Here is a 23587-nt window from a genome sequence, read left to right as displayed (position 1 = left end):
GCGAGCCATACATGGCCCGTTCACTATCTTGTCTATAAACACGCAAGCGTGCCTTCACGCCGCCTTGGCCACACCCCCTTAGAACTACACTCGTCAGCACTACCCACTGTATGTATGCATCACACTCACCCGGGAAAGGTCGCGACCAAAGATTCCGCGCTTGATCCAGTCGAGCATGAGCAGGAAACGCGTGCGCATAGACGACTGCTCGCCCCAGTACACACTGCGCCACGCGTACATGGCAATGAGACCGCCGGCAGCCGACCAGCCGTAGTAGTCAAACACGGCCGAGTTGCCAATGTAGGCCAGTGTGCCCAGGTGTGCGTACGAGAAGGGGTTGTGATATGCCTCGTCGTCGAGGTCGCAGATGTCGTTGGCCTTGAGCGTCGGAGCCACCTTGGCGAGCTTGGACAGCATCTTGCCAATGTACTTGCCCTGCTGGCTCGCGACCTGGGCAGTGGCAGGCAGCGACGTGACCTTGCGTCCGAGCGCCTGGAACATCTCGGCCACCTCGTTGAGCGTGAGAGCATTGTCGTGGTCGCGGTCGTACTCGACGAAAATGTCGTGCACCTTCTGCAGGTTGACCGACGTGAGAGGGTACTTCTTCTTGATGTACTTGGCCATGGCGTGCCACTCGTCGACGTCGAGCTTGTTGTCCTTGTTGGTGTCGAATCTCTCCCAGAGCTTGAGCAGGTCGTTGAGCATGTCGAGGTGGATCTGGGTGTCAGCGGAGCAGGCGGGCAACACGTACAGTCGAGGCGTCACCAATGCAGTAGACGGTTCCCTTCGGCGCGCCCTCGACACGGAGGTAGGCATCGACCTGGACTGCCTTGGAGTGGAACTGGTTGGGCAGCTGCTCGACCATGCGCTTGGTGAAGCCCTGCATGGCTGGTGGGTTAGTCGTAATCAGGCGCTTGCGACCCACCGATACCCGTACTCCACAGCACAAAGCCCGCGTCGATCTCCTTGAGCTCGTAGTTGCCCTCGGCGTCCTTCTGCTTGAGAATGACCCTGTCCGGCGTAACCTCCTGGACGCGAGCGTTGGCAATAACATTGACGTTGGTGCGGGAGAAGTGCTTCTCGGCATAGTCCGAAATCTTCTCCGAGTACGTGTTAAGAATGTGGTCGCGGCTCTGGATGATGGAAACGTTGATGTCGTCCTTGAGGATCCGGGGGAACTGGGCTGTCAGCAGGTACGGGAGTCACTTCCACCCACGTATTGCGCAACGTCCTCGTTGAGCATGTCGGCGAGCTCGGCAGCGAACTCAACACCAGTGGGTCCACCACCACAGATGACGAACGAGAGCAGGCGCTTGCGCTCCTCGGGAGTCGTGGTAGGCAGGGAGGCCGTCTCGAGGTTGTCCATAATCTTGCGGCGAACAGCCTGGGCATCGGGGATCGTCTTGAGCTGGAAGCAGTTCTCGAGGCCCTTGACACCGTGGTCGTTTGACTTTGATCCAACAGCAACAACAAGCTTGTCATAAGGGAGGTAGGCGCGAATCGGTCCACCGTCGCCGGGGAGCTCGACCTCGAGGAGGCGCTCGCTCATGTCGACGTCGACAGCCTCACCGCAGACATAGTGACCGTGGACGCGCGCGACGATCTTGCGGAGGGGCTCGACGAGCGAGCGGACCTCGACGGTACCGACACAGGCAGAGGGCAGAAGCGGCGTAAAGTTGAAGTAGGTAGTGGGGGACACGAGCGTCACGTTGTACGCGTCATGGGGCAGAGACTGGATCACAGCCACGGCCTGGGGGGGATAGTCAGCGGTGCAAGACATGGTCCACGTAAACACGTACGCCAAAGCCACCTCCGATGACGACGAGGCGGGGCTTCTTGCCGATGGCGACCTTTGTCTCGTCCTCCTCGTCGTCGAGGTTGACCTCAATGATGGGCAGGTTCTTTGGCCCTCCGCGGCGGGGGTGCAGCGAGAGCGGGTTTGAAGGCACACGGTCGACATGGCGGTCAGAGTAGGTGAACATGTCGTGGATGAGGATACAGGCGACGATGAGCACGGCGCCAAAGATGACCGAGCCGACGAGGCGGATGAACATGGCGACCCAGGGGTGGCGGTCGATAAACTTGGACTCGAGGAAGCCGTACTTTGCATAGGACCATTTTGCGCGGGCCTGCTGGAGGATGGGCGAGCGGGCGACGAGGTTGGGACGGGGACGGGGGCCTCGGCCACCAAACGACGATGACAAGAGACGTGCAGCGCCGAGACCGGTGGTGGTCGTGACGCGCGCGATGGGGGCAGCGGCGAGGGGTGTGCGGGCTGCGAGCGCCAGAGGGGCTGCCAATGGTGCTTGGTGCCGCACGAGGCGGAGCACGCCTAGCGGCTGCTGTCTGAGCAGCATTGTGAGTGATGTTGCGGTTGAGTGTGAGCTGTGAGAAGTCGAGGCTACGTTGTACGAGTCTAGTCGGTCACCCCTTCCCCCCATTGTGCCGCCCGCCCATGCATGCCGCGCCTTCCCTGGTCAAAATACGTCATAACGACACTGCTGGTGTATACAAAAATAATAATAATAGCGACGAATTAGGGGTCGTTTTGGCCGTTTTCATTAGGGCACACGTCGCGCTGGCTGGTCGCGACTTTTTCGACGACCGGGGCGGCTGGGCGCGGCGGCTGTTGACAGCCACCCTGCACACCCTGCGGCAACGGCCAAGGACGACACTTCGGCCGCGTCGCCGTCCCCTGTCCCCTCCCTGCCCGCAGTGGCGCAGTGCTCGGCCGGCCGGCCGGCGTCGATCCTGTGCGCGCGGCCCGCGAGCGACCAGCAGCGAGCCGTGCGGCGGTTGTGCGCGGGCGTGAGGGATGGTTGGCTGGTTGGCTGGCGGGCTGGCTGGCGGGTAGGCGGCACGTTGTCGTGGGGTGGGGGTACATGTGATCGGACTCGGATGTCCGCTCGTCCGCTCGACCACAACAGACCTTGCCTCGGCGTTCGGTGCCGAGTATCTGCGCCAAACCGAGCGCTGCACCAAACCGAGCTACTGGGCGGCAGGCGGCGGCATATGACTGAATTGGCAGGCGACTGTACTTCGGACTGATCGACAACTTGGCGGCGGTGACTGCACCAAAGTGGCCGCCTCGACGGCAGGACGCGTATGCCATGGCCTGCTGCTCGTGTGCCCACCTCTCGTCTCGTTCCTTTGACGCGCCGGAATCGCGCTCCTCGACCCACCTCGCCTCGCAACTGATTCACAAACGACATGCATAGCTGCAGCAGCCGTCGCATCAGCTTTGTGCAACTCTGGATCAATGTCGGCTGGACAAGCCGCTTTATCTCGCCCTCCCACGTTAGATGATCGGCTTCCGATGACGCTTGCGCCACCCGTTATCGGCCATCGAGCCATCAGCCATTGCCGAGCAAGCGGCAGGCAGTCACGATTACTCACCCCTCTCCAGACCTTGCTCTACCTATCTCTGACCCGCATAGACGGCAGCCGCCTCTTATTGACACCCAGCCCGACCCGCTCCTTGATTCCCCCGCTGACCCCCCCCCACCCCAATGTACATCCCCGTCCTCTCGTCGCTGTGGCCGGCGAACACGCCCGGCGAGTACAAGGCCTCGGGGTACGCGTACGTGCGCGCGCCCCCGCAGGAGGCGTACACGCGCCCGACACCGACGCTCAAGAGCGACGGCTCGCCCGTCCTCGAGCTCAAGGAGTCGGCCTTCTCCCTCTTCTACCCCTCGCAGCCGGGCAAGCCGAGCGGGGTGCAGTGGGTCGTGGACCCCGTGTCCGGCGTGCTGGGCGGGTACGAGAAGTACCTGGTCGGCGGGGGCGGGCCCTCTGCGTGGCTCTGTACGTTTGTTCTGTGGGCTATGCTGACCTTAGTCGGGGCGCTGGGGCTCTTCGCCGGCCGGTTCAAGGTGCGTGGCCGTTCGGGAACCCGCCTGACTCCAGATGGCGGTGGAGCGCAACGCGCCGCTCGTCAAGACGGACAAGAAGCTCCCCGTCGTGCTCTTCTCCCACGGGCTCGTGGGCACGCGCACAACCTACAGCCAGTACTGTACCGCGCTCGCGTCGGAGGGCTACATTGTCGTCTCGGTCGAGCACCGCGACCACTCGGGCCCGTGTGTCATCTTCCCCGCTGATGAGGAGCATCCCGAGGGGAGGAAGGTGCTCTTCACGAAGTTTGCCGAGACCGAGTGAGTGGCGCCGCGGGGCGACTCTGACGGCCAGCTTCGACAGCAGCGTCCCCGAGCCGGAGATGCTCGACCTCCGCGCGGTGCAGCTCGAGTTCCGCGTGCGCGAGATGTACGAGGCGTACGGCACGTTCAAGCGCCTGCTCGGTGGCGACAGCAGCGTCGTTGTCGAGAAGCTCGACGACGCCAGCCGCGCGGCCTTCATCGCGTCGTTCGGCGCCAGCGTCGACTGGGACGACGTCCGCGTCGCGGGGCACAGCTTTGGCGGCGGCACGGCGATGCACCTCATCCAGACGGCGCCGCCCGGCTCGTACGCACCGCTTCCGGTGACGTACTGCGTCGCGCTTGACCCCTGGACAGAGCCGTACGGCCAGCTCGTGAAGCGCAATGGGTACGAGATCCCGGCGCAAAAGTACCCGCCCACGCTGTCGATCAACTCGGACGAGTTTACAAACAAGCCCATGTTTGCGCTGCTGCGCGACGCGAGCAAGCGCATGGACGCGGCGCTCGTGTCCATGGTCGGAATCGGGCGTGAGTGGCCAGGCGCAACGGCATGTTCCCGCCGCCCCATTATGCTCCATTCCCGCCGACGACTCCGGGCTAGCCACTGACCCATCTCCAGACCAGGGCTTCAGCGACTTCCCAGTCATCGGCTCCCTCCCCTCGACCGCCGCGGCCAACTACAAGACGATGCACGACCTCACGATCGCCCTGTTCGAGGACCGCCTCAACGACCACCCCCTGCTCGCGGGCAAGGCAGACGACGGCGACCTCACGACATACCCCGGCGGCAAGGCCGGCGGGAAGTATGGCGACGTGCTCGTGCACCTCAAGCTCGGCGAGGGGCGTGCTGTGTCGGGCGGAGGCAAGGCCGCGGTATAGATGTGGCGTCTTGATCGGGGCTAGATGCGGCCATGCTAGACAGGACACTTCACCGCCACGCCGCCACATGCTCTCCTTACCCCCTTGTTATAGCTATGTATCTTGGATGTGACCGGTTTGGCGCAGCCAACCCGTCTGGGTATTGCGGTGGAAGGGAGAGAGCACCGACAACGACTGCGGCACCACCGCCTGGCAACAAACCCCACTTCATCCCTCGTCTACATGTATGAATGCTATTCTTCCGACCACGCACTGTCAGTGCACATCGCGTCGCGCCATACTACCACGGGAAAATAAACTTGGGCTTGCACACACGCTTCAGCCAGTCGCGAGCCTCACGGTCGAGCTCGTCCTCGAGCAGCGGCGTGAGGGCCTTCTCCACCGACGTGTTGTACTCGTTGATCCACTTGATCTCGGGCTTGGTTGTGAGGCTCCAGTCGATCATGCGTGTGTCAATCGGCACCTGCGTGAGGCCCTCGAACCCGAGGTACGGCAGGCCGCCAAAGTCGTACTTGGTCTGAGGGTTAGCAAGTTTGCGAGCCACGTATAACCCACCTCGACCTCCTTGACAAGGTAGACGCTCTCAACACGCATGCCCCACTGGCCTTCAAGGTAGAAGCCGGGCTCAATCGTCGTGACGTGGCCGGGGAGGAAGGAGAAGCCGCGGGCGAATGCAACCGGGCCTGAAGAGTTAGGCACTAAGCTCAAGATCTGCTAACTCACCCTCGTGAACCTCGCCGTAGTTGCCGACGCCGTGACCAAGGCCGTGGCCGTAGTCGAGGCCATCCCTGCGAGTGTTAGTTGTGGAAAACCAGGCGAGTGACAACTCACTCCCAGAGGAACTTCTTCGAGTAGAGGCCCAATCCACCCGCATCCGCATTGCGAGGGAATGTCTGCGTGGCGACCGCAATGTGGCCCTGGAGGACGCGCGTGTACGCGCGCTTGATGTCGTCCGAAGGCGTCTTGCCGAAGAACCACGTGCGCGTGGTGTCGATGGTCGCGTCAAGGTACTGGGGTCCAGCGTCGCTGCATGGGTCAGAACACCTCGGAATGAGGACAAGGCACCCACATGACATAAGGCGTCTCAAGGTCAATGGTCGCCTCGTTGCCGCGTGCAGGAGTGTAGTGGGCAAGGGCTGGGCAATCAGCATCTCCTTCGCACCGCCGCTCATATTCCACTCACCGGCATTGGGCCCAGTTGCCGAGATGTTGGGATAGGCAAGGCCACTGGTGAAGGTCAGATTGGTCTCAGCTCATTTCACCCACGCAAACTTCTCCTCCTGCCTGCGGAAGCGAGTAAGAACCTCGCCTGCTGCCCACTCGCCAATCTTCTTCTCTTCCTTGACGAGCTTCTCATCCAGCCAGGCAAACCAGCGAACCATGGCCCTGCCATCTCGCAAGTACGCGTTACGGTAGTTCTGGATCTCGACGTCATTCTTCAGAACCTTAGCTGCGTCGATGGGGCAGGCGATGAGGTTGACGGGGTTCTGACAAGTCAGTCATGGGACTACCCTTCCACTCACAGGCTCAGCCGCTCTGATCAGAGCCCAGCTGCTGGCGTTGGAAGCAAATATCCTGTACTTCGCCTCCTTGTCGCCGGCGGGGACACTGGACACGGTCTGCTTGACAAACGCCTCGACCTCGTCCACACCGTAAGGGCGAACGGTGACACCCGCAGCCTTCCAGTCGGCCAGAAGGGCCTGGTCGGTCACCTTGCGGTCATCCACAAAGATGACGGCCTCGGTGGGCGTGAGCGCGGCGTAGGCGAATGCCACGGGCAGGAATGGAACATCGGCGGTGGCACGGTAGTTGTACAGCCAGGTGATGGTCGGGAGAGTGGGAACAAGGTAGACCCAGTTGTTCGCCCGGGCATAGCCGGTGAGGATAGCGCGGAGGCGAGTGATCTTGGACTTTGTCGACTCGCCAGACAGCTCGACGGGGTACGTCTTGAGAGGGCCGAGCGAACGCGCAGGAGGAACGCGGGTGCGGTCGACAAGGTTCTCCTTCACGGGAATCAGCTCGGTCGACGTGGGCGACAGGCGACTGAGAAGCGACTTGGCGACGCCTGGGGTGTCAGCTGAAGGAGACCGATAGGCGCAGCTCACCATCCGAGATCAGCTTGGGGTCGATACCGACGCGCGTGCCGTCAGCGAGCTCCTGGTGTCGTCAGCAAGCGCAGGGCAATCTAACCCACGTTCACGATGAACTCAGCCCAGCCACCGACGACACTGTCGCGTCCGCTGCCGCCAGTCGAGCCGACTCGGCGGACCTCCCAATTCTTCTTGGGCACGGCGTCCTCGGCGAGGACCCAGTAGCGCGAGTCGACGAACAGGAGAGCCTTGGCGTTGATCGACGCGGAGGGCACGAGAGCAGTTCCAGCGGATCCGTTGAAGCTGCGGTGTGAGTTCGCCACGTCCCTGCAAGCTCTCCTCTACACCCACTTGGTGATGTACTCGCGGCGGCGCTCAGAGACGGCGACCTCCTCGGACTGGTGCTCGTCCTCGCTGGGGACGACGCTGGCGGTGTGAGTATAGGTCAAGGTACGCTGCTGATACCTACTACCAGTCAAGCTTGGCGTCGGCGATCTGGGCACGCAGCTCCTTGAGCCGGTCCTGCATCTCGTCCTCGCTTGGGCGGGTGGGGAAGGGGAGGAGGGGCTTCTCGTCGACGGCGTACACCTCATCGAGAAGGGTATCGTCGTCGTCCTTCTCGGACAGGCGGATAGGCTTGTCTCGCGTTAGGCAGTACATGGTGTTTGTGGAGTGTGATGTGTGATGGGTGGCAAGACGAGGAGGAGGAAGAAGATGAGATGCAGCGAGCTGCGGGGAGTGATACTCCTCCTGGCGGCAACGGCCTCGGCCGGCCTCCTTTTGGGTGGCCGCCTGGGTGGGTGGCGTCAGTCGTGACCGACCACGCGTGGTGCGTCATGGCTCGTTCCTGAAATCAACACCAGCGCGGGCCACCGGGCACAACTCGCTCCGAACATAGCATCCACCTTCCTCGCCTTCCTCACCTTCCTCGTCTTCCTTGTCTTCCCTGTCTTCCTCGCCTTCCTCTTGATGCTGGTCCCTCTTGGAGTGTATAAGACTGGGCTCGGGACGATGCGCACTCACTCACTCCCCCATTCTCCCATTCCCTCATCCCACTCACCCTCACTCTGGCCACTCTCTGGCCACACTCACCCCGCTCACCTCGCTCACCCCAAGCTCTTCTCACCCACCGCTCACCCCTCACTCACCTCCATCCCTCACTCACTCGCCAAGCCTAACAACATGACCATCGTCATCAAGGATCCCGAGCCCATTGACATCTACCCGGTTCAGAACTACATGATGCAGTGAGTTCAATCGTGCCCTTGTCCCTTCCTCGAGGTAATGACCCACTGACACACCCTGACAGGAGCACCTCGATGCAGCCAGAGGAGGACTCGTCGGTGGCTGACCGCATGCACCGTCTCCAGGACCAGTACGAGGAGACTGGCATGCGCCGCTCGGTCGACGCGGTGATTGTCTGCCATGTGAGGTCGGCTGCGACCATGTCTAACCTCCTCAGGACCACGGCTTCCCTTGCATCCTCACTCTTCAGGTTGCCAACGACTTCTTCAAGCTGTAGGTGGCTGGAGTGGTGGTGGCCTGACACCTGCCAGCCCCGGTGGTTACCTTGACCCGTCGGAGGACGACGAGACTGGCATGATCCGTCACCTGCGTGATCTCCTCAACACTGCCGGCAAGCCCGTGAGCGACCAGCCTCAGTGGACGGTGCGCGACCTTCTCTCCATCTGGTGGCGCCCCAACTTTGACGGCTTCTTCGTGGGTGGGGGACCCCTCAAGATACTGACCCACCAGTACCCTTACAAGCCCGCGCACATCACGACTCCCAAGGAGCGCAAGAAGATGTTCCTCGTCACTGTGCCGCCCAAGAGTCGGTGCATGTCGATGTCGTCATGCTCACCCCCCAGTTAGCATCGGCGTCCCGCTCAACATGAAGCTCCTCGCTATCCCGATCCACGAGTTCTATGACAACACGCAGCGCTACGGGCCGCAGCTCAGTGCTATTCCCCACCTTCTCAGCCGGTAAGCCGGGCCGTGGCACAGTGTACTGATGCTCGACAGCATGACCTTCACCGCCAAGGAGTAAAGGACACCTCATCGGCCTCCACCTACCCACCCCACCCTGGTCGGCACATACAAGCCCCCACTTGATACTATTCGGCGCACACACGGTCCCCTTGTTACTATCCCAACTCCACACAGCAACATGATTCACAGGTACATACATTGACGAGTAGCCAGCCAGCCGGACATGTATACATTGAGTCCCGAGAAGTTGGGTGACCGAGAAGGAATGCGCGGGCGAATGCCACGCCGTTTCAACGTCTGCCTACCTTTGTCTGATGATGAAACGGCTTCTCATGATGCGCCATCTTCACTCGGTCTCAGCGCTCCCCTTCCTGAGTAGGTCCAGGCCTATGCCAAGGATAGCGATCCCATCGGCTTTGACTGATCGTCTTCCCAGAACCGACCGGCATTATGCAACTTTCGGACTACCAATGGCCAGCTCCCACTCGTCATTGCCGGCGGGGTGACGACTCGGCAGGCAGCAAGACCACCGCAGCGGCCCGCGACACTCGTACCCCCGGCATCGACGACACATGCGCCGACGCAGCGGGTTTTGTAAAGTGGGTGAGTCGGCACAGTGGATAACAACAACATCACCGGGGTCCCAAGTCAGGCACCCGGGAGCCAATGTGCCCCCACCCCACGAAGACGCCGATATCCTCCACCGCTGACTGTCCTGCCAACGTCGCCACCGGCACCCGGCGACGCGGCAACTCCACGCAAGCGGTTGGGCGCCTACAGTGCATACAGGGGGTCTGCTACCCTGTGCACGTGTTGCTGCGTAGCCAGTATAGGCCTGTATGCACCGCGGCCGCGCTGCCGCGCGTGCAAGGCCGAAGGGCAGGGTGGGGGCGGCCTGCGCCGCTGCGCGAGGCATGGGCGGTGAGGCATGGGCGGAGCGGAGGCATGAGCGGAGTGACTGCGCTCTTCTCCAACGGCGAGCGGTGCTCTACCGCAGCCCGATGACACTCTGCACCTCTACCGCCGGCTTTGCACCGATGCACGACATGTGGGCGAGCACATGTGGAGCCAACGAGCCTCGGAGCCTCGGCAGCCCGACCCACATATTCTTCTGGGCGTACCTTTCCCACACTCAGCGACGAAGCATAACAGTGTCCCAAAACCTTGGCACCGTCAGTCAGTGGGCAGGCGGGCCGCGCAGTTCAGGCAAGAGGGCAGGAGGGAGGCAGGCGACGCGCGGCAAGCTCGACAAAGCTTCCGAGGGAGGCAGGCGGCAGGCGGCAGGCCAACAGGGATCCACAACTGCGCGCCGCGGCGCAGAGTGGCAGTGACGCTGACGCCGACAAGATACTCACCCCCCATGACGTCGCAACCCTGCAGCTGCAATGTTCACGTCGGCCGTCGACACCACCACTGCTTGTGCTTGCTCGCCATACGAGGCGTTTACGCGGCGAGGGACGTTCACAACCTACGAACCTACGCCTGCGGCGTCCGATGATGTCGAGGTGGGGCCGACGCTGCTTCTTGCGCCAGACTGCGCCTGCTGGTGCAGCTGCGGCCGCGCGCAGACTGTGCTGGATTCCAGCGACGACGAGGATATAAGACGGCCGGCTGGGCCTCGTCCAAACTCCATCGCATCGCCTGCCTTCCCTCTCCGACACACCCTCCCCCACCACACAAGCAGGGAACAAAGCACACAATGGTCAACGCTCGCCAGATCCTTGCCGGCATCGCCGCCGGCAGCGCCGCCACCGAGAACCTCTCGGCCACCGACCTCGCCAACGCTGCGCTCCTTCCGTAAGCCTTGCCTTCTTTGTCCTAGCTAACGCCTAGCTTCTCGAAGCAGTGCCGCGCCGCCATCAAGGAGGTCGTCGCGACCGACTCGTACACCGGCGAGTGTCTCCACACCTCGCTCGTGTGGGCCGGCCTCAACCAGAACGGCTCGCTCGTCCCCTACCTCGACAAGTGGGTCCAGGCCACCTGCGAGGACGCGCCCTGCTCGCAGGCCAACCTCACCAAGGCCGCCGACTTCATCGCCGACAAGTGTAACGACCAGGAGAGCGGCCTCTCGTTCCCCCGCAAGTGGGTCCACGAGATTGTCGGCCTCTACCCCCTCGCCCGTGAGATCTCGTGTCTCCAGACCGACGAGAAGTTCCCCCACTACCCCAACGACACGGCCATCGCCACCAACGGCACCTCGACCAACGGCACGTCGACCAACGGCACCACCGTGACCAACGGCACCGTCGACGGCAACAGCACCGGCCTCAACGGCACCGACGCCAACTCGACCAACGGCAACACTGCCACCATCGTCCCCGTCCCCATTGTCGGCGGCTCGGGCGACTCGAACACCACCGTCGTGACCAACGGCACCACGGTCGACAACTCGACCTCGACCAACGGCACCATCATCACCAACGGCACCTCGACCACCAACGCGTCCGAGGAGGGGCCCCAGTACTGCCTTGTCGGCATCGCCTCCGAGCTCGAGGCCTCGCTCGGCCACCCCTTCACCCTCAACTACCTCCTCCGCCTCGCCTCGGGCTCGCAGGGCTCGGCCGCTGAGCTCGTCTCCAAGATCCCCAAGGAGGTCCTCTGCAACGACTGTGTCTACGCCACCCTCGATCTCGTCTACCAGTCGGTTCCCGAGTGGTTCACCGTCCCCGAGCAGGTCAACGCCACCTTCGTCAACGGCACCATCACCACCAACGGCACCATCGACGCCAACGGCACCCTCTCCAACGTGACGGTTGACGGCAACGCCACTGTCACCAACGGCACCATCGACGCCAACGGCACCATCACCAACGGCACCGCCACCAACGGCACCGAGGTCCCCTCGCCCTTCATCGCCCTCTTCCAGGGCTACTGCGGCTACGAGCTCACGTCCAACGGCTCGATCCCCGACTCGATCTCGCTCGGCGCCTCCGACTCGACCTACACCCACGAGATCACCAACGCCAACGGCACCGTCCTCCACACCCCTCCCCCTCCCCCCAGACCAACGGCACCGTCGACGGCAACGGCACCACCGGCATCAACGGTACTGACGGCCTGAACGGCACCACTGGCACCAACGGCACCGACGGCCTCAACGGCACCAACGTCACCTCGCCTCTCCCTGTTAGCAGCGTTTCGGGCTCCGTCACCGCCTCGCTCTCGTCGATCTCCGCTTCCGCCTCCGAGTCGGCCTCGTCCGTCTCCGCCTCCGTGACCGCCTCTGAGTCGGCCTCGTCCGTCTCTGCCTCTGAGTCGGCCTCGTCCGTGTCCGCCTCGTCCGAGTCGGTCTCGTCCGAGTCGGCTTCCGTCACCGACGCCCCCACCGTCTCGCCCTCCGTCATCCCCACCGTCGCCCCCACCGACGCGCCCTCGGCCTCCCCCTCGGCTGGCTTCGCTGGCCGCCGCCGCAACCACTTCTTCTAGACTAACATAAGACATGCTTGGGTGCACAAAAGCTCCTAAGCTCCACCCTCGTACCCCCCGGGGTTGTCTCTATAGCCTTGTATCCTAATCCATGAATGAATCTTGTAATCTCTACTACTGGTGCACTGGCTGGTGGCGACAAGTTGTTGGGGATGCTCGCTGACGAAGTTGTCGGCTGGCGTCGGCCCGGGCTGCGTAGTTGCGTCGCGTCGTCTCCGCCACACATCCGCAACCTGTGCCTTCCGGCCGATCCGCGGATCCTTCGGCACTCGTTTCCTCTTGGGCGACGCGACGAATGCGCACCCTGTGATGGTCTGGACCGACCCACAGGCGACGCGCACGACCTCGCATGCCGAACGGCATTTACGGCGCACGCGTCGCAGGCAAGCACACACATCGCAAACCCGCGGCACTGGCAACGCCCTCCTGCCCTGCCACACACGCCTTGCTGACTCGACGCAACTCGACGCAGCACACAGGATACTCGGCTTCACATGCGGTGGTCTAATGATACAACAAGGCACACGCGTGCCGCCCCGTCACCCCTCACTTCGTCTTGCGCTTCTTGTCCTTAGCGCCGCCCTTGGCCTTGTCGCCAAACATCTTGGCCTGGAGCGCGGCGAAAGCCTCGTCGTCGAGGTCGGGCGGGTCCTCGACCTTGCCCTTGCGCTTCTTGTTGCGCGCCTTGGCGTCCTCCTCGATCTGGCGGTACTTGGCCTCGAGGGACTGGATGCCGACCGTGCGCATACCCTGGCGGGCACGGATGAGCGCGGCGAGGCCGTTCTCTGCCGGCTCCTCCTTCTTCTTCTCGCCGTTGCGCTTGCCCTTCTTGCCCGAGCCGTAGAACTCGTCGTGCACACCCAGCTCCTTGGCGCGCTTCTCGGCAGCCTTGGCGCTCTTCTCCTCGTTCTTCCGCCGCCCCTCGCTCGCGCGCTCGTCCGTGCTCGTCGAGGTCCACTTGGCCGTGCGCTCCAGGTTGCCGGCTGTGATCTCGGCCTCAATCGCGACGACGAACCGCTTCTCGTCGACCCACGCAGAGTGCGGGACGCGTGACATGATCACAACAAGGTCGCCCTTGCCCTTGATGTACGCGTCGCGGAGGTCCTCGAGCTCGTCTTCCGAGCCTGGCGGGTCAGGCTCATTGCGGACTCAAACCCACCTTGGTACTTCTCCTTGTCGTCGTCGAGCATCTTGCGGTCAACGCGCTCGAACAGGTCGTCAAAGTACGCGTCCCAGCCAGCCTCCTCGGCATCGCCGAACTGGAGCTCGTCGGTGCGGCCCGTAGCATCGTAGCTGGTGGCGTCAGCTTCCCCCTCAAAGATCGGGACAGCTAAACCCACCGCTTGCGCCGCTTCTCGTCCGAGAGCACAGCCCATGAGAACCCAATGCGCTGGAACTTGACCGAGGCCGCGGCCTGCTCCTTCTCGCTCTTGTGCGAGTGCTTGTCCGGGTGGCAAAGGAGCGCTGCCTTGCGGTACGCCTTGCGGATTTCGTCTGATGCCGACTCGCGCTTGACGCCGAGGGTGGTGTACAGGATGTCGTCGATCGCTGCCTCTGCCTCTGAGAAGAAGGTGAGGATGGGGTCGGCGTCGTCCATTGTGACCTTTTGAGTGAGAGAGTGATGAGTCGAGGTGAGCAAGGCAAAGAACGTCAACAAGTCGCCTCCAACATTGAAATCGGCGGCGCGGCGCACGACGCGTCTCAGCCAGGGAAGTCTGTGGTGGCGAATTTGCTTCCGTTCTAAAACGCCACGCGACGTTCCCTGAAAGGCCTGAGCCTGGCTGGGTCATTGGGCGCGAGGCCGTCACCGACACGTTGACTATTACACGGCTCCTCCTTTGTCTCTCTCTCCCTCCATCTCATCCATCATGTCCCGTATCGCCCTCCTCCCCCTCCTCGCGGCTCTCCTCGTCGCCCTCATCGCCTTCATCGCCTCCCCGGCGGAGGCGGCCAAGGGCCCCATCATCACCAACAAGGTGGGTGCTCATGGCTTGGAGACCCACTGACCCCTCAGGTGTACTTTGACATCGAGCACGGAGGCAAGCCTCTTGGCCGTATCGTCATGGGCCTCTACGGCAAGTGAGTGGCTGTCCAGTACGAATGGAACAGCCGCTGACGTCGCAGGACCGTCCCCAAGACTGTCGAGAACTTCCGCGCTCTCTGCACTGGCAAGACTGCCGACGGCGAGGAGCTCGGCTACGGCTACCAGGGCTCCAACTTCCACCGTGTCATCAAGGACTTTATGATCCAGGGCGGTGACTTCACCTCGGGCGACGGCCGTGGCGGCAAGTCGATCTACGGCGCCCGCTTCCCCGACGAGAACTTCAAGCTCAAGCACACTGGCCCCGGTGTTCTCTGTGGGTCCTTACTCACCCAGCTCCTCCATCTGGGTGGGCGCTAACGCAGGTACCAGCCATGGCCAACGCGGGCAAGGACACGAACGGCTCGCAGGTGGGTGATCGTTTCCCTTCTGTAGCTCACCCGTCAGTTCTTCATCTGCACCGTCAAGACCGCGTGGCTCGACAACAAGCACGTCGTCTTCGGCAATGTCATTGAGGGCCTTGACGTCGTTCGCCAGATTGAGAACGTTGCCAAGGGCGGCTCTGACAAGCCCAAGGAGGACGTCAAGATTGTTGCCTCGGGCGAGGTGGGTTAGCTGCACGTGGACTTGACTGACCCGCCAGCTTGAGATTGAGGAGGAGGTTGACTCCGAGGGCAACAAGGTACCCCTCCGCATCGAGCTCTAAGTGCAGAGAACAGTTCTGAAGCCATCTCCCATATGATTTTCTGAACCGACTCGCGAACCTCGAACCAACACTCCCTCAAAACACAAAACACTCGCCGCTATTCGGCAACATCAACTTCGAACCCTGACCATTTCATACTACGCAGACGGACGACGACGAGACCGAGGCCGAGGAGAAGGAGAAGGAGACGCCTGTTGCCGAGTCCAAGACCGACTCTGAGGAGTACCTGACCCTTTCTTCGCCCTTCAAGTACTTTGCCTTCCTCTCCATCTTTGTTGTCGCCCCTGTCGGCGCTTACGTCTACTTCTACAAGGGTGGCCGCAAGCGTGTCAGGGCGTGGTTTAACAAGGAGGACTACGAGAAGCTCGAGACGAAGGAGTCGAAGGTCTGATCTGTGCTGTATGCATTGTATGGGTGCGGCGTGGGGCGGGGGGCGGGTGCTGCGAAGGCGGCGGCGGGAGGTGCCGTGCTACGAGTTGCAGCATGCTGGACTCGTTCTCCACCGATCCCACCCACTCACGTCTAATGCAGATGCATTGCGGGATATATGTACAAATCAAGGCCATGCCAGGCGCTCCCGTCTCATGCAATCGTCGCGTCGCAGCCACGCCCTAGAAGTTGATCTCGCTGCTGGCCCAGTCGCTGACGTCGAAGCCGTCCTCCTCCTCGGTGCCCAGCGGCGCCGCGAGGCCCGACGGCGCGAATCCCGCGACGCCAGGCGCGCCGACGACGAAGGGCAGGTCGACGTCCATGCCCGAGAAGGTGCCGAGGCGGCCGACGGGCGCGGAAACCGTCTTGGTAAACCCGCGGCGGGGCAGGCTGCGGGTCGCGCGGCCCGGCAGCGGCGGGGGCGGCATGCTCCCGGGCGCGGCGTACAGCTCTGGCTGTGAGATGACGGGCGACTTGAACACGGGCGGGAAGTCGCTCGCCGCGGGGTTGACGGGCGTGGCTGGCGCCTCGTCGACGACGACGTCCTCGTCGACGTCGGTGCCGCTCCCCTCGTCCTCGTCGCGGCGCTTCATGCCGCGCGCGCTGACGCGCGCCTCGCCGTCGGCCGTGAAGCGCAGCGTGCGGTCCGCGCGCGGCGAGAGCGAGAGCGCGTCGACGTCCCCCGAGCCGGGGAACGCCATCGGCCTCAGCTCGTGCGAGCGGTGCACCTCCTTGTCGATGATCGCCTGCGCGTGCGCGTACGTCTGGTGCGCGGTCATGAAGCCTCCTGGCAGGGTGGGGAGCGACTGCGTCGGCTGGAGAGTGCGCCCGGCGCCCGGCGCGCCCATGGCCACGGCTGGGGGTCAGCGGAGTTGAGCAATAAACTTACCCTGCCGGTTGCGCCAGCCCACGTTCTGCAGCGCGGCCTGCACGTCGTCGGGAATGCCGTGGCGCCTGCCGTACGTCTCGGCCGTCGACTCGGTCGAGGCGGTCGCGCGCAGCTGGCGCTTGGGGTCGGGGCTGGGCATGGTGGGGGGTGGTCGCGACGCGTCGGGGCGAGTGGGTCGAGTGGTGCGGGAGGGGGTTGGGCGGGGGACGGGCTGGCCGAGTCGAGTCGCGTCACGTTGTCGTGGGGGAGTGGTGAGAGACGCTGAGTTGCTCTGCGGCGCAAAGTCACGTCGGTCGCGGCAAATCAGACGCGTCTCGTCTTTGTTCGCGCAGTGGCAAGCAACAACATGAGGCTGAGACACGCGCGGGCTGGGCGGCGCGGAGGCAGATGCCACGTGGCGTCACGTGGCATGCCCGGGCGGGCAGTGACGACTGGCGGAGAGGCGAGGCGCCGGCGCCCACTACATCATCGCCCCAACCATGTCGCAACCGACTTGACTTCTCACCCTCCCCCTCCGATCTCTTCGCAGCACCAGCACATCTCACGCAACTCCAAGGACCGTAGAGGGAGCGAGTTCCGCACGAGCGGGCTGCTTTCCTACGTCCTAACCACGGCTCCCACCACTTCCCACCCCCCACCCCACCTCCACATCCCCACCCGCCACCCGTCTGCCTCCGCCCGACCTAGTCGCCATCGCGCACGTCAGCGGCCTCGCTACCGACCCACCACATCCCTCCCGCCCCTCCCCACCACCCCTCCCCCCTCCCCCCAGATGCCGACAATACCCCCGGCGCTCAGCTCGAGCGGGACGACGACGCCGGGCGTCACGGTCCCCGCCACGCCCGCCGAAGCCGTCTGCGGCGCCGAGCACGCACTGTACGCGTTCGACGTGCTCGCTGCCCACTTTGACGGCCGCGACCCCGTGCCACCGCCGTTCGCCAACGCCAAGGAGAGATTGTGAGCTCTCCCGCGAGCAATGCTGACCCCAGCGCCCTCTTCGTCACGTGGAACACTGTGCGTGGGGGCACGCGCAAGCCCACGCTCCGCGGCTGCATCGGCAACTTTACGCCTATGCGCCTCGATAGAGGCCTGGCAGAGTACGCGCTCGTCGCGGCGCTCGAGGACCACCGCTTCGCGCCGATCCGCGCGGCCGAGCTGCCGAGCCTCAGCGTCGGCGTGTCCCTCCTCACGCCGTTCACGCCCGTCGCGACGCCGCTGAGCTGGACGCCGGGCGTGCACGGCATCCACATCACGTTCCCGCACCCGTCGACGGGGCGCACCCTCAACGCGACGTACCTCCCCGACGTGATCCCCGAGCAGGGCTGGACGCGCGAGGAGGCGGTCAAGAGCCTGGTCGCAAAGGCAGGCTACCGCGGCACCGTGGCAGTCGGCGACGCGCTCTGGCAGAGCATCAAGATGAAGGTGTACGAGGGCGTCAAGGCAAAGGCGACGTACGAAGAGTACACTGCCTGGGCGAGCAAGAGCCTCGAGGGCCCCGCACTGGCTGCGGCGGCCGTGGCCAAAGACCACACGGCGACGACGCCCTGGTCGTAGGTATCTCGTGCGGCGCGAGCGCACGCTCACATTTAGGGTGTTGTCGCGGCTCGTCGGGCGCGATTAGCCCGAGTAGCGCCAAAGTTCATTCACTATTCCGTTGTAGTTCATTCATTGTGCATGTATACAGTGTTGTGGAGGAGGGTAGCATGGGCTCCACAGAGTGTGGCGTGGTGCTGTATGTTGCATGTTCAAACTACTGACGCTGTGATGCTACTCGCTGACCGCCACTAATGTCGCCTGCACATCGCCTCCACGCCCTACACATCGCCCCACTCCTTCACCGGGCCAGTGAGCCACTCGCCAGCCAGCCTCCCGTCCTGCTCATGCACGACAAACACGTCCTCGAGGCGGACGCCGAGCCCGCGCACGGCCGCGTCGCCGTGCCCCGCATCAGCGGGGATGTAGACGCCCGGCTCAAACGTGAACACGTTGCCAGCGAGCACGACCTCGTCCCCCAAAGGCCCCTGGACGACGTACGGCGCCTCGTGGCCCTCGAGCCCGATGCCGTGCCCCAGGCGGTGCGTGAAGACGGTATAGTCCGGCGCAGGGGCCGGCACCACGCCGTGCTTGCGCATGCCGTGCGAGATGAGCGCGCGCGCCTGGTGGTCGAGCTGGCGGAAGTGGAGCGGCCCGCCCGTCGCGCGCTCGAGCAGCGCCGCGGGGGCCAGCTGCGCGCGCCGCACGAGCTCCCACACGCGCCTGTGCGCCTCGGGGACCTCGGAGTCGGGCAGCGCAAATGTCCGCGTAATGTCCGCGACGTAGCCGCCCCACTTGCCCCCCGCGTCGATGAGCACGAGGTCGCTGCGGCCCAGGGCGCGGTCGGTCCCGCTGCCGTGCGGGAGGGCGGCGTTTTCTGCGCCGTCAGCCAACTCTGCTGCGCCGACTCACCGCCAAAGAGGATCAGCGCGCCGTTGTCCGTGAGCCCGAGCGCGCCCATCTCGGCGTACAGGATCTTGCGCGTCTCGCTCTCGGTGATCCCGAAGCGCAGCTGGGCGCGGGTCGCGCGGATAGCGTGCAGCGTGAACGCGTTGGCGCAGCGCATGAGCCCGACCTCGTGCGCGTCCTTGACCTGGCGGAGGCGCGCGACGCGCGCCTGCGCCGCCGCCTCATCGTGGGCCGAGGCGACGCCGGCGCCGTCCCGTGCCCCCCTCAGGCCGTCAGCGACAAACTCACGCACCTGCGCGTCGAGGACGAAGCCGTCGACGCCGAGCGCGTCGAGCAGGGTGGCGTAAGGGCTGGCGCTCTCAGCCCAGGGGAGGAAGGTGGCGCGCACCTCGGAGGGGAGGGGGACGAGGCGCGCGCGGCCCTCCTCAAAGGCCGGGGTGAGCAGCGTCACCTCCGGGCCCGAGGCGCCGCCGGTCACCGCAACGAGGAAGGGCCGCTCGCTCGGCTTCCACGCTGACGGGCCGAACGCGCCGAGGAAGTAGGCGGCCGAGGGGCCCGGCTCGGCGATGTACGCTAGGCGGGTTGCGCCGCCTCCGAGCGCGGCGACGAGGCGCTCGAGGCGGGTCGTGTGGGTGTGCTCTGGGGGAGTGAGGAGGGCGTTGCAGGCGCGGACGAAGGACTCGTCCAGCGGCGGAACGGCGGCGGTGGGGGGCGGAGACGCCTCTTCGACGGGGACGGCCCCCGGGCCAAACACGAGGCTCTTAAAGAACCCCGCATCCACGTCGCTCCGCGCCCAGTCCCACAGACGCGCGGCGGCGAGGTAGATGAGCAGGATCTTGACCCACGTCCAGAGGCGGGCGGGCGAGCGCTGGGGTCAGCGGCTGGGCAGCGGGGGGGACGTACCTCGCGTTTGTTGTCCCGCTCGCCGTCGCGCTCCTTGTCGCCCATGCTGGCCCACACCTGCTCGGCGGAGGGGACGGCGACGGCGGTGAACGACTTGGACGTCGAGTCGCGGCGCTGGGTGATCGGGGCAGGGGGCGGCGCGTACTCGTCCCCCGGGGTCGAGGGGAGCCGCTTGACTGCTGTGCGGGGCGACGTCGCGGCCCCGGTCGTGGTGGACATGGTGCGCTCTGCTGGCTCTGCTGGGGGAAAGATCGCGGCGTGGTGCTGCGGCGCGATGCAACTCACCAGCACGAGTGGCGAGCGGGCGTGTAGCTCGGGCACGTCGAGGTCGTGCATGGCGGCTATGTTGAGCGGGGGGGATGAGATATGCAGTCGGTGGATAATTCAGTTTGGCTGGCTGACGCAATGACGAGATGATAGCTGGCGTCCGCGTGATCGGCCAAACCCGAATGACGAACGAGGCACAGTTACAACCCGATACATCCAAGACAGCGGTCGATACAAAAGGTAGGCAGGCAGGCAGTGTTCCGTTCAATGTCACTTTGCGTGTGTTTATTACGAGGGAGGGGAGGGCTATGGCGCAACATTGCGGTCGACGAGCAGGCATGCGGCCTTGACTGGGGTGCGTAAGCAGCTAGATCATCGCAGAACGCAAGCTACCCACCCATCACCTCCTTTCTTGTGGAGAGGAGAAGTACCACCTGCGTGCTCAGCGCTCGCATCAGCAACGGCGACGGCTCGCGCGCCTCGTGGTCCTCCCCGCGTGCCCAGTTCTCGAGCTCGTAGCAGAACTGGAGGGCATCGTCCTGCCGTGTCAGTGGTTTGACGAGTCGGGACCCACCTTGGTGTTCTGGCCGTCCGTCTGCTGCATGTGCGGTGGGACCGAGCCGACACGGCGGAGCACGTAGTATGCCCAGCAAACAAGCTGCGGTGTCAGTTTTGTCCCTGCCCACGGCCATCTATCGATCTACGCACACATGCCATGTAGATGGCCCAAGCGTGGTTCAGCGTGTGGGCTTGCCCAGTCTGGGGTGTGAGTTAATCACCAACTCAAGACAACTCGACACACCTCAATAGCGCGCATCAAGAACTGCGTCGAGAGAATCACCGCGTCGCGGCTCGAGGGCGATATTGCCCAGGCTCGCATGCTCTTGTTCGCGTCGATCTGGTCGGTCGGTCGCACGGGCTGGAGGATCCCGACCTCGGGCACGCCGGCAAACACCTGCAGGAAGAGCGTGCTGAGGTGGAGGTCGAGTGCGGCGAGGAAGGCAACGTCCTGGATGGAGCCCTGGAGGCAGCTGCGCTTCGAGTTGCGGCCCATGTCCTCGGGATCTTGCATGGCTGCGTGGGACAGGATTCTGATGAGGACTGGGGTGTGAGTGCTGGCGTAGGAGGAACGTCCACAGCACTTACAAACAGTTAATGTCTGGGGGTTCGACTTGGAGACTTCCGAGGCTGGACTGGGTTAGACGAAAGCTGGTAACTCTGAACCCACCGATCAAATCTCTGTTGTTGGCGTCCCAGCCGAGCGCACTGAGACAGTACGTCAGGTTGAGCTGCTTGAACAGCTCGTCGCCCTTGCCGAACGCGAGGGTCGGGCCAGCAGGGCCGCTGATGAGGATTCTCTTCAGATTAGCCGCGAGCGTTTCCCCAGGCGTGAAGGCATGCGACCACGCCTCGGGCGTCGGTGCGTCCCAGCACGACTCGGGACATGGGAGCGGGCACGGCGTCCGGAAGGGCGAGTATGCTCTCGTCGGCAGCTGCTGGAAGAAGCTGCAGTACTCAATCTGCCGGTCAGGACTGCTACTGCGCGCATACCCACGTCTCGAAACATAATGACCCAGCACGCGCGCTGCGTAGACTCCTCGATGATCCACTGGCTCCACTGTGCCTGCAGATCCGACTGGCTGATGGCCGGGCGCCTGGGCCGATCCTGGTACATGTTTGCTCTGCGCGCGAGCTGACGTCAGTGTGTGGCAGGTTGGCCCACTCACAGTCAGCGCCATGCTCATGATGCCGTGGGCGTGGTCCTGCTCGTCTGCGCCCATGCCGTGCCCGACGAGGCTGAGCATGACCATGGACTGGAGCGCGTGCATGCGGTCGGTCGGGTTGCCCATGTTGCACTGGGGCTGGGTCAGCGACACAACACTTAGCCACGCACCGTCATGGCCATGACGCGCGCCTGCGGGAGCACGGCGCCAGCCCAGGCCCAGTCATCTTCGCTGCCGGCCACTGTGGCGCCCAGGATGACCATACTAAGCAGCACTAGCGGGGAACATTCGACGGATGAAAAGGTCGGTCGGTGGACTATTGGAATCTGCGGATCGATCGTGGCCCAGTAGGCGGCAAGACATCGGGTCATCCGATCGGTGGTGATTTCGATCGGCAGTTGTGAGGCGTTCTTGTCCTGCAAGTATGAGCTGCGCTAATGCGACGAGGCCGCCACCACCGCCGAGTCACAAACTCACCATGAGCCAATTTCTCAGGCGGCTGCATGCGCCCGCATCCTGCGCGGACGGGCTCTCGACGGCGCCGCGCTGGTCCCAGAGGAAGGCGGTCGCCGGGAGTTCTGGCGGCGGCACGGGCTGGTCAAAGGTCGGGAAGGTCGACTGCTCGGTCAGGATCTGGTTGATCCAGCTCTCGAGCGAGGCGCCACCAGAGGGGTAGTAGACGCTGGTCGGGACAATGTCGGCGAACGACGCCTGCGGCTCGGGGGTTTGCGTCGCGCCGACGGGCAGGCTCGCCCAGTGCTGCTGCTGCTGATGCTGTTGATGTTGTTGCTGCTGCTGCTGCATCGGCTGGATCTGCGGCACCGCGTCCATGCCGAGCGCCGAGGGCCCGACCAATGGGAGCACCGACTCTGCGCGCGAGTGGGACCGCTCGTCGCTTATCCGTGGCGTCAGGGCGGGCTCGAGGCGCGAGGCGCGGCGGAGCGACGATAACGGCTCTGGCGTGCCCTCGTCGTCGTTGTCGTACTTTGGCTCGTACTTTTCATACTTGATAGCCCCTGCGCCCGGGGACAGCGACGATTCGCCGGCACCGACTGGCTTGATACGGGGCCGGACGGACTGGGGCGTGACGTGCAGCGCCTCGTGCCGCTTCCAAACTTCTCTGCGAACAAAGCTGGGTGGGTTAGTGGGTTCCGTGACGGGGCTGCTGCGCTGCACGAGCCAGCACGCAGCCATCGCGCGGCGCACCTCTGCCCGCAGTGCTTGCATGTAAATGCGCGGTCGTTGCGGTGATTGCGCGCATGCCGGCGCAGATGACCTGGGTGGTGGTGAGATGGGGAGCGGAGACCAGCTAGCTCAGGCACGTACTGGACGACGAGAAGGCCTTTCCACAGCCCGGCTCGGGGCAGGGATGGCGGGTATCCGGGGGCATTATCGACGGACCGGACGCGAGGGGATTTGTTTTGATTGTGCGTGTGTGTGTGTGTGTGCACTGTGCGTCGGGTGTTGGATGTATGCGCTCGACTCGAGAGTGGGGCAAGGACGAGTATGAGCGAGGAGTGGGCAGGAGTGGGGAGGAGTGGGACGAACCCAAGGTGGGTGAGTGTGGGGAAGTGGGTAGTGGCAACGAGGGCGGGCAGGCGCGTGGCACTTTTGCCCCCGTGGCGGGTGGCATGTGGTCTTTCTCCCCGCA

The 23587-nt window shown here is 64.0% G+C and overlaps 11 protein-coding genes across 11 annotated transcripts; 5 read left to right on the top strand and 6 right to left on the bottom strand.

Annotated features, from left to right (window-relative positions):
- Positions 1-78: 78 nt before the first annotated feature.
- Positions 79-2357, bottom strand: Q8F55_007469 (uncharacterized protein; the record flags this gene model as incomplete). Its single annotated transcript, XM_069355896.1, has 6 exons — positions 79-84; positions 130-717; positions 752-888; positions 926-1178; positions 1217-1750; positions 1800-2357. 6 exons carry the CDS (start codon positions 2355-2357, stop codon positions 79-81), a joined length of 2076 nt encoding a protein of 691 aa, XP_069205737.1.
- A 1152-nt stretch (positions 2358-3509) lies between these two features.
- On the top strand, positions 3510-5030 carry Q8F55_007468 (uncharacterized protein; the record flags this gene model as incomplete). Its single annotated transcript, XM_069355895.1, has 5 exons — positions 3510-3804; positions 3838-3872; positions 3907-4151; positions 4186-4679; positions 4771-5030. The coding sequence occupies 5 exons, from the start codon at positions 3510-3512 to the stop codon at positions 5028-5030; spliced, it is 1329 nt and encodes a 442-aa protein (XP_069205736.1).
- A 280-nt stretch (positions 5031-5310) lies between these two features.
- Q8F55_007467 (uncharacterized protein) lies at positions 5311-7780 on the bottom strand (the record flags this gene model as incomplete). The annotated part of the gene is made up of 12 exons (XM_069355894.1): positions 5311-5547; positions 5586-5713; positions 5754-5818; positions 5862-6056; positions 6100-6166; positions 6214-6257; positions 6297-6517; positions 6554-7095; positions 7136-7187; positions 7225-7423; positions 7472-7546; positions 7590-7780. The coding sequence occupies 12 exons, from the start codon at positions 7778-7780 to the stop codon at positions 5311-5313; spliced, it is 2016 nt and encodes a 671-aa protein (XP_069205735.1).
- A 522-nt stretch (positions 7781-8302) lies between these two features.
- Positions 8303-9167, top strand: Q8F55_007466 (uncharacterized protein; the record flags this gene model as incomplete). Its single annotated transcript, XM_069355893.1, has 7 exons — positions 8303-8367; positions 8430-8547; positions 8583-8638; positions 8677-8839; positions 8876-8951; positions 8989-9103; positions 9143-9167. 7 exons carry the CDS (start codon positions 8303-8305, stop codon positions 9165-9167), a joined length of 618 nt encoding a protein of 205 aa, XP_069205734.1.
- A 1641-nt stretch (positions 9168-10808) lies between these two features.
- Positions 10809-12535, top strand: Q8F55_007465 (uncharacterized protein; the record flags this gene model as incomplete). Its single annotated transcript, XM_069355892.1, has 3 exons — positions 10809-10906; positions 10943-12155; positions 12365-12535. The coding sequence occupies 3 exons, from the start codon at positions 10809-10811 to the stop codon at positions 12533-12535; spliced, it is 1482 nt and encodes a 493-aa protein (XP_069205733.1).
- A 546-nt stretch (positions 12536-13081) lies between these two features.
- On the bottom strand, positions 13082-14132 carry Q8F55_007464 (uncharacterized protein; the record flags this gene model as incomplete). The annotated part of the gene is made up of 3 exons (XM_069355891.1): positions 13082-13659; positions 13695-13828; positions 13876-14132. 3 exons carry the CDS (start codon positions 14130-14132, stop codon positions 13082-13084), a joined length of 969 nt encoding a protein of 322 aa, XP_069205732.1.
- Positions 14133-14403: 271 nt separating this feature from the next.
- CPR2 (Peptidyl-prolyl cis-trans isomerase B) lies at positions 14404-15673 on the top strand (the record flags this gene model as incomplete). The annotated part of the gene is made up of 7 exons (XM_069355890.1): positions 14404-14511; positions 14550-14614; positions 14660-14892; positions 14949-14986; positions 15024-15182; positions 15220-15258; positions 15428-15673. 7 exons carry the CDS (start codon positions 14404-14406, stop codon positions 15671-15673), a joined length of 888 nt encoding a protein of 295 aa, XP_069205731.1.
- Positions 15674-15893: 220 nt separating this feature from the next.
- On the bottom strand, positions 15894-16739 carry Q8F55_007462 (uncharacterized protein; the record flags this gene model as incomplete). The annotated part of the gene is made up of 2 exons (XM_069355889.1): positions 15894-16567; positions 16601-16739. The coding sequence occupies 2 exons, from the start codon at positions 16737-16739 to the stop codon at positions 15894-15896; spliced, it is 813 nt and encodes a 270-aa protein (XP_069205730.1).
- A 633-nt stretch (positions 16740-17372) lies between these two features.
- Q8F55_007461 (uncharacterized protein) lies at positions 17373-18154 on the top strand (the record flags this gene model as incomplete). The annotated part of the gene is made up of 2 exons (XM_069355888.1): positions 17373-17557; positions 17590-18154. The coding sequence occupies 2 exons, from the start codon at positions 17373-17375 to the stop codon at positions 18152-18154; spliced, it is 750 nt and encodes a 249-aa protein (XP_069205729.1).
- A 260-nt stretch (positions 18155-18414) lies between these two features.
- On the bottom strand, positions 18415-20164 carry Q8F55_007460 (uncharacterized protein; the record flags this gene model as incomplete). The annotated part of the gene is made up of 3 exons (XM_069355887.1): positions 18415-19010; positions 19046-19910; positions 19946-20164. 3 exons carry the CDS (start codon positions 20162-20164, stop codon positions 18415-18417), a joined length of 1680 nt encoding a protein of 559 aa, XP_069205728.1.
- Positions 20165-20518: 354 nt separating this feature from the next.
- Positions 20519-23326, bottom strand: Q8F55_007459 (uncharacterized protein; the record flags this gene model as incomplete). The annotated part of the gene is made up of 13 exons (XM_069355886.1): positions 20519-20562; positions 20610-20751; positions 20787-20870; positions 20921-20971; positions 21015-21313; positions 21359-21400; positions 21441-21732; positions 21768-21905; positions 21940-22068; positions 22107-22352; positions 22414-23068; positions 23143-23212; positions 23263-23326. The coding sequence occupies 13 exons, from the start codon at positions 23324-23326 to the stop codon at positions 20519-20521; spliced, it is 2256 nt and encodes a 751-aa protein (XP_069205727.1).
- Between the last annotated feature and the right edge of the window lie 261 nt (positions 23327-23587).

This window comes from Vanrija albida (assembly GCF_041260175.1).
Source record: "Vanrija albida strain AlHP1 chromosome Unknown contig_6, whole genome shotgun sequence".
Taxonomy (NCBI): Eukaryota; Fungi; Basidiomycota; class Tremellomycetes; order Trichosporonales; family Trichosporonaceae; genus Vanrija; species Vanrija albida.
The sequence above is the reverse complement of the archived record's forward strand: the minus strand, read 5'-3'. Positions and strand labels throughout refer to the sequence as shown.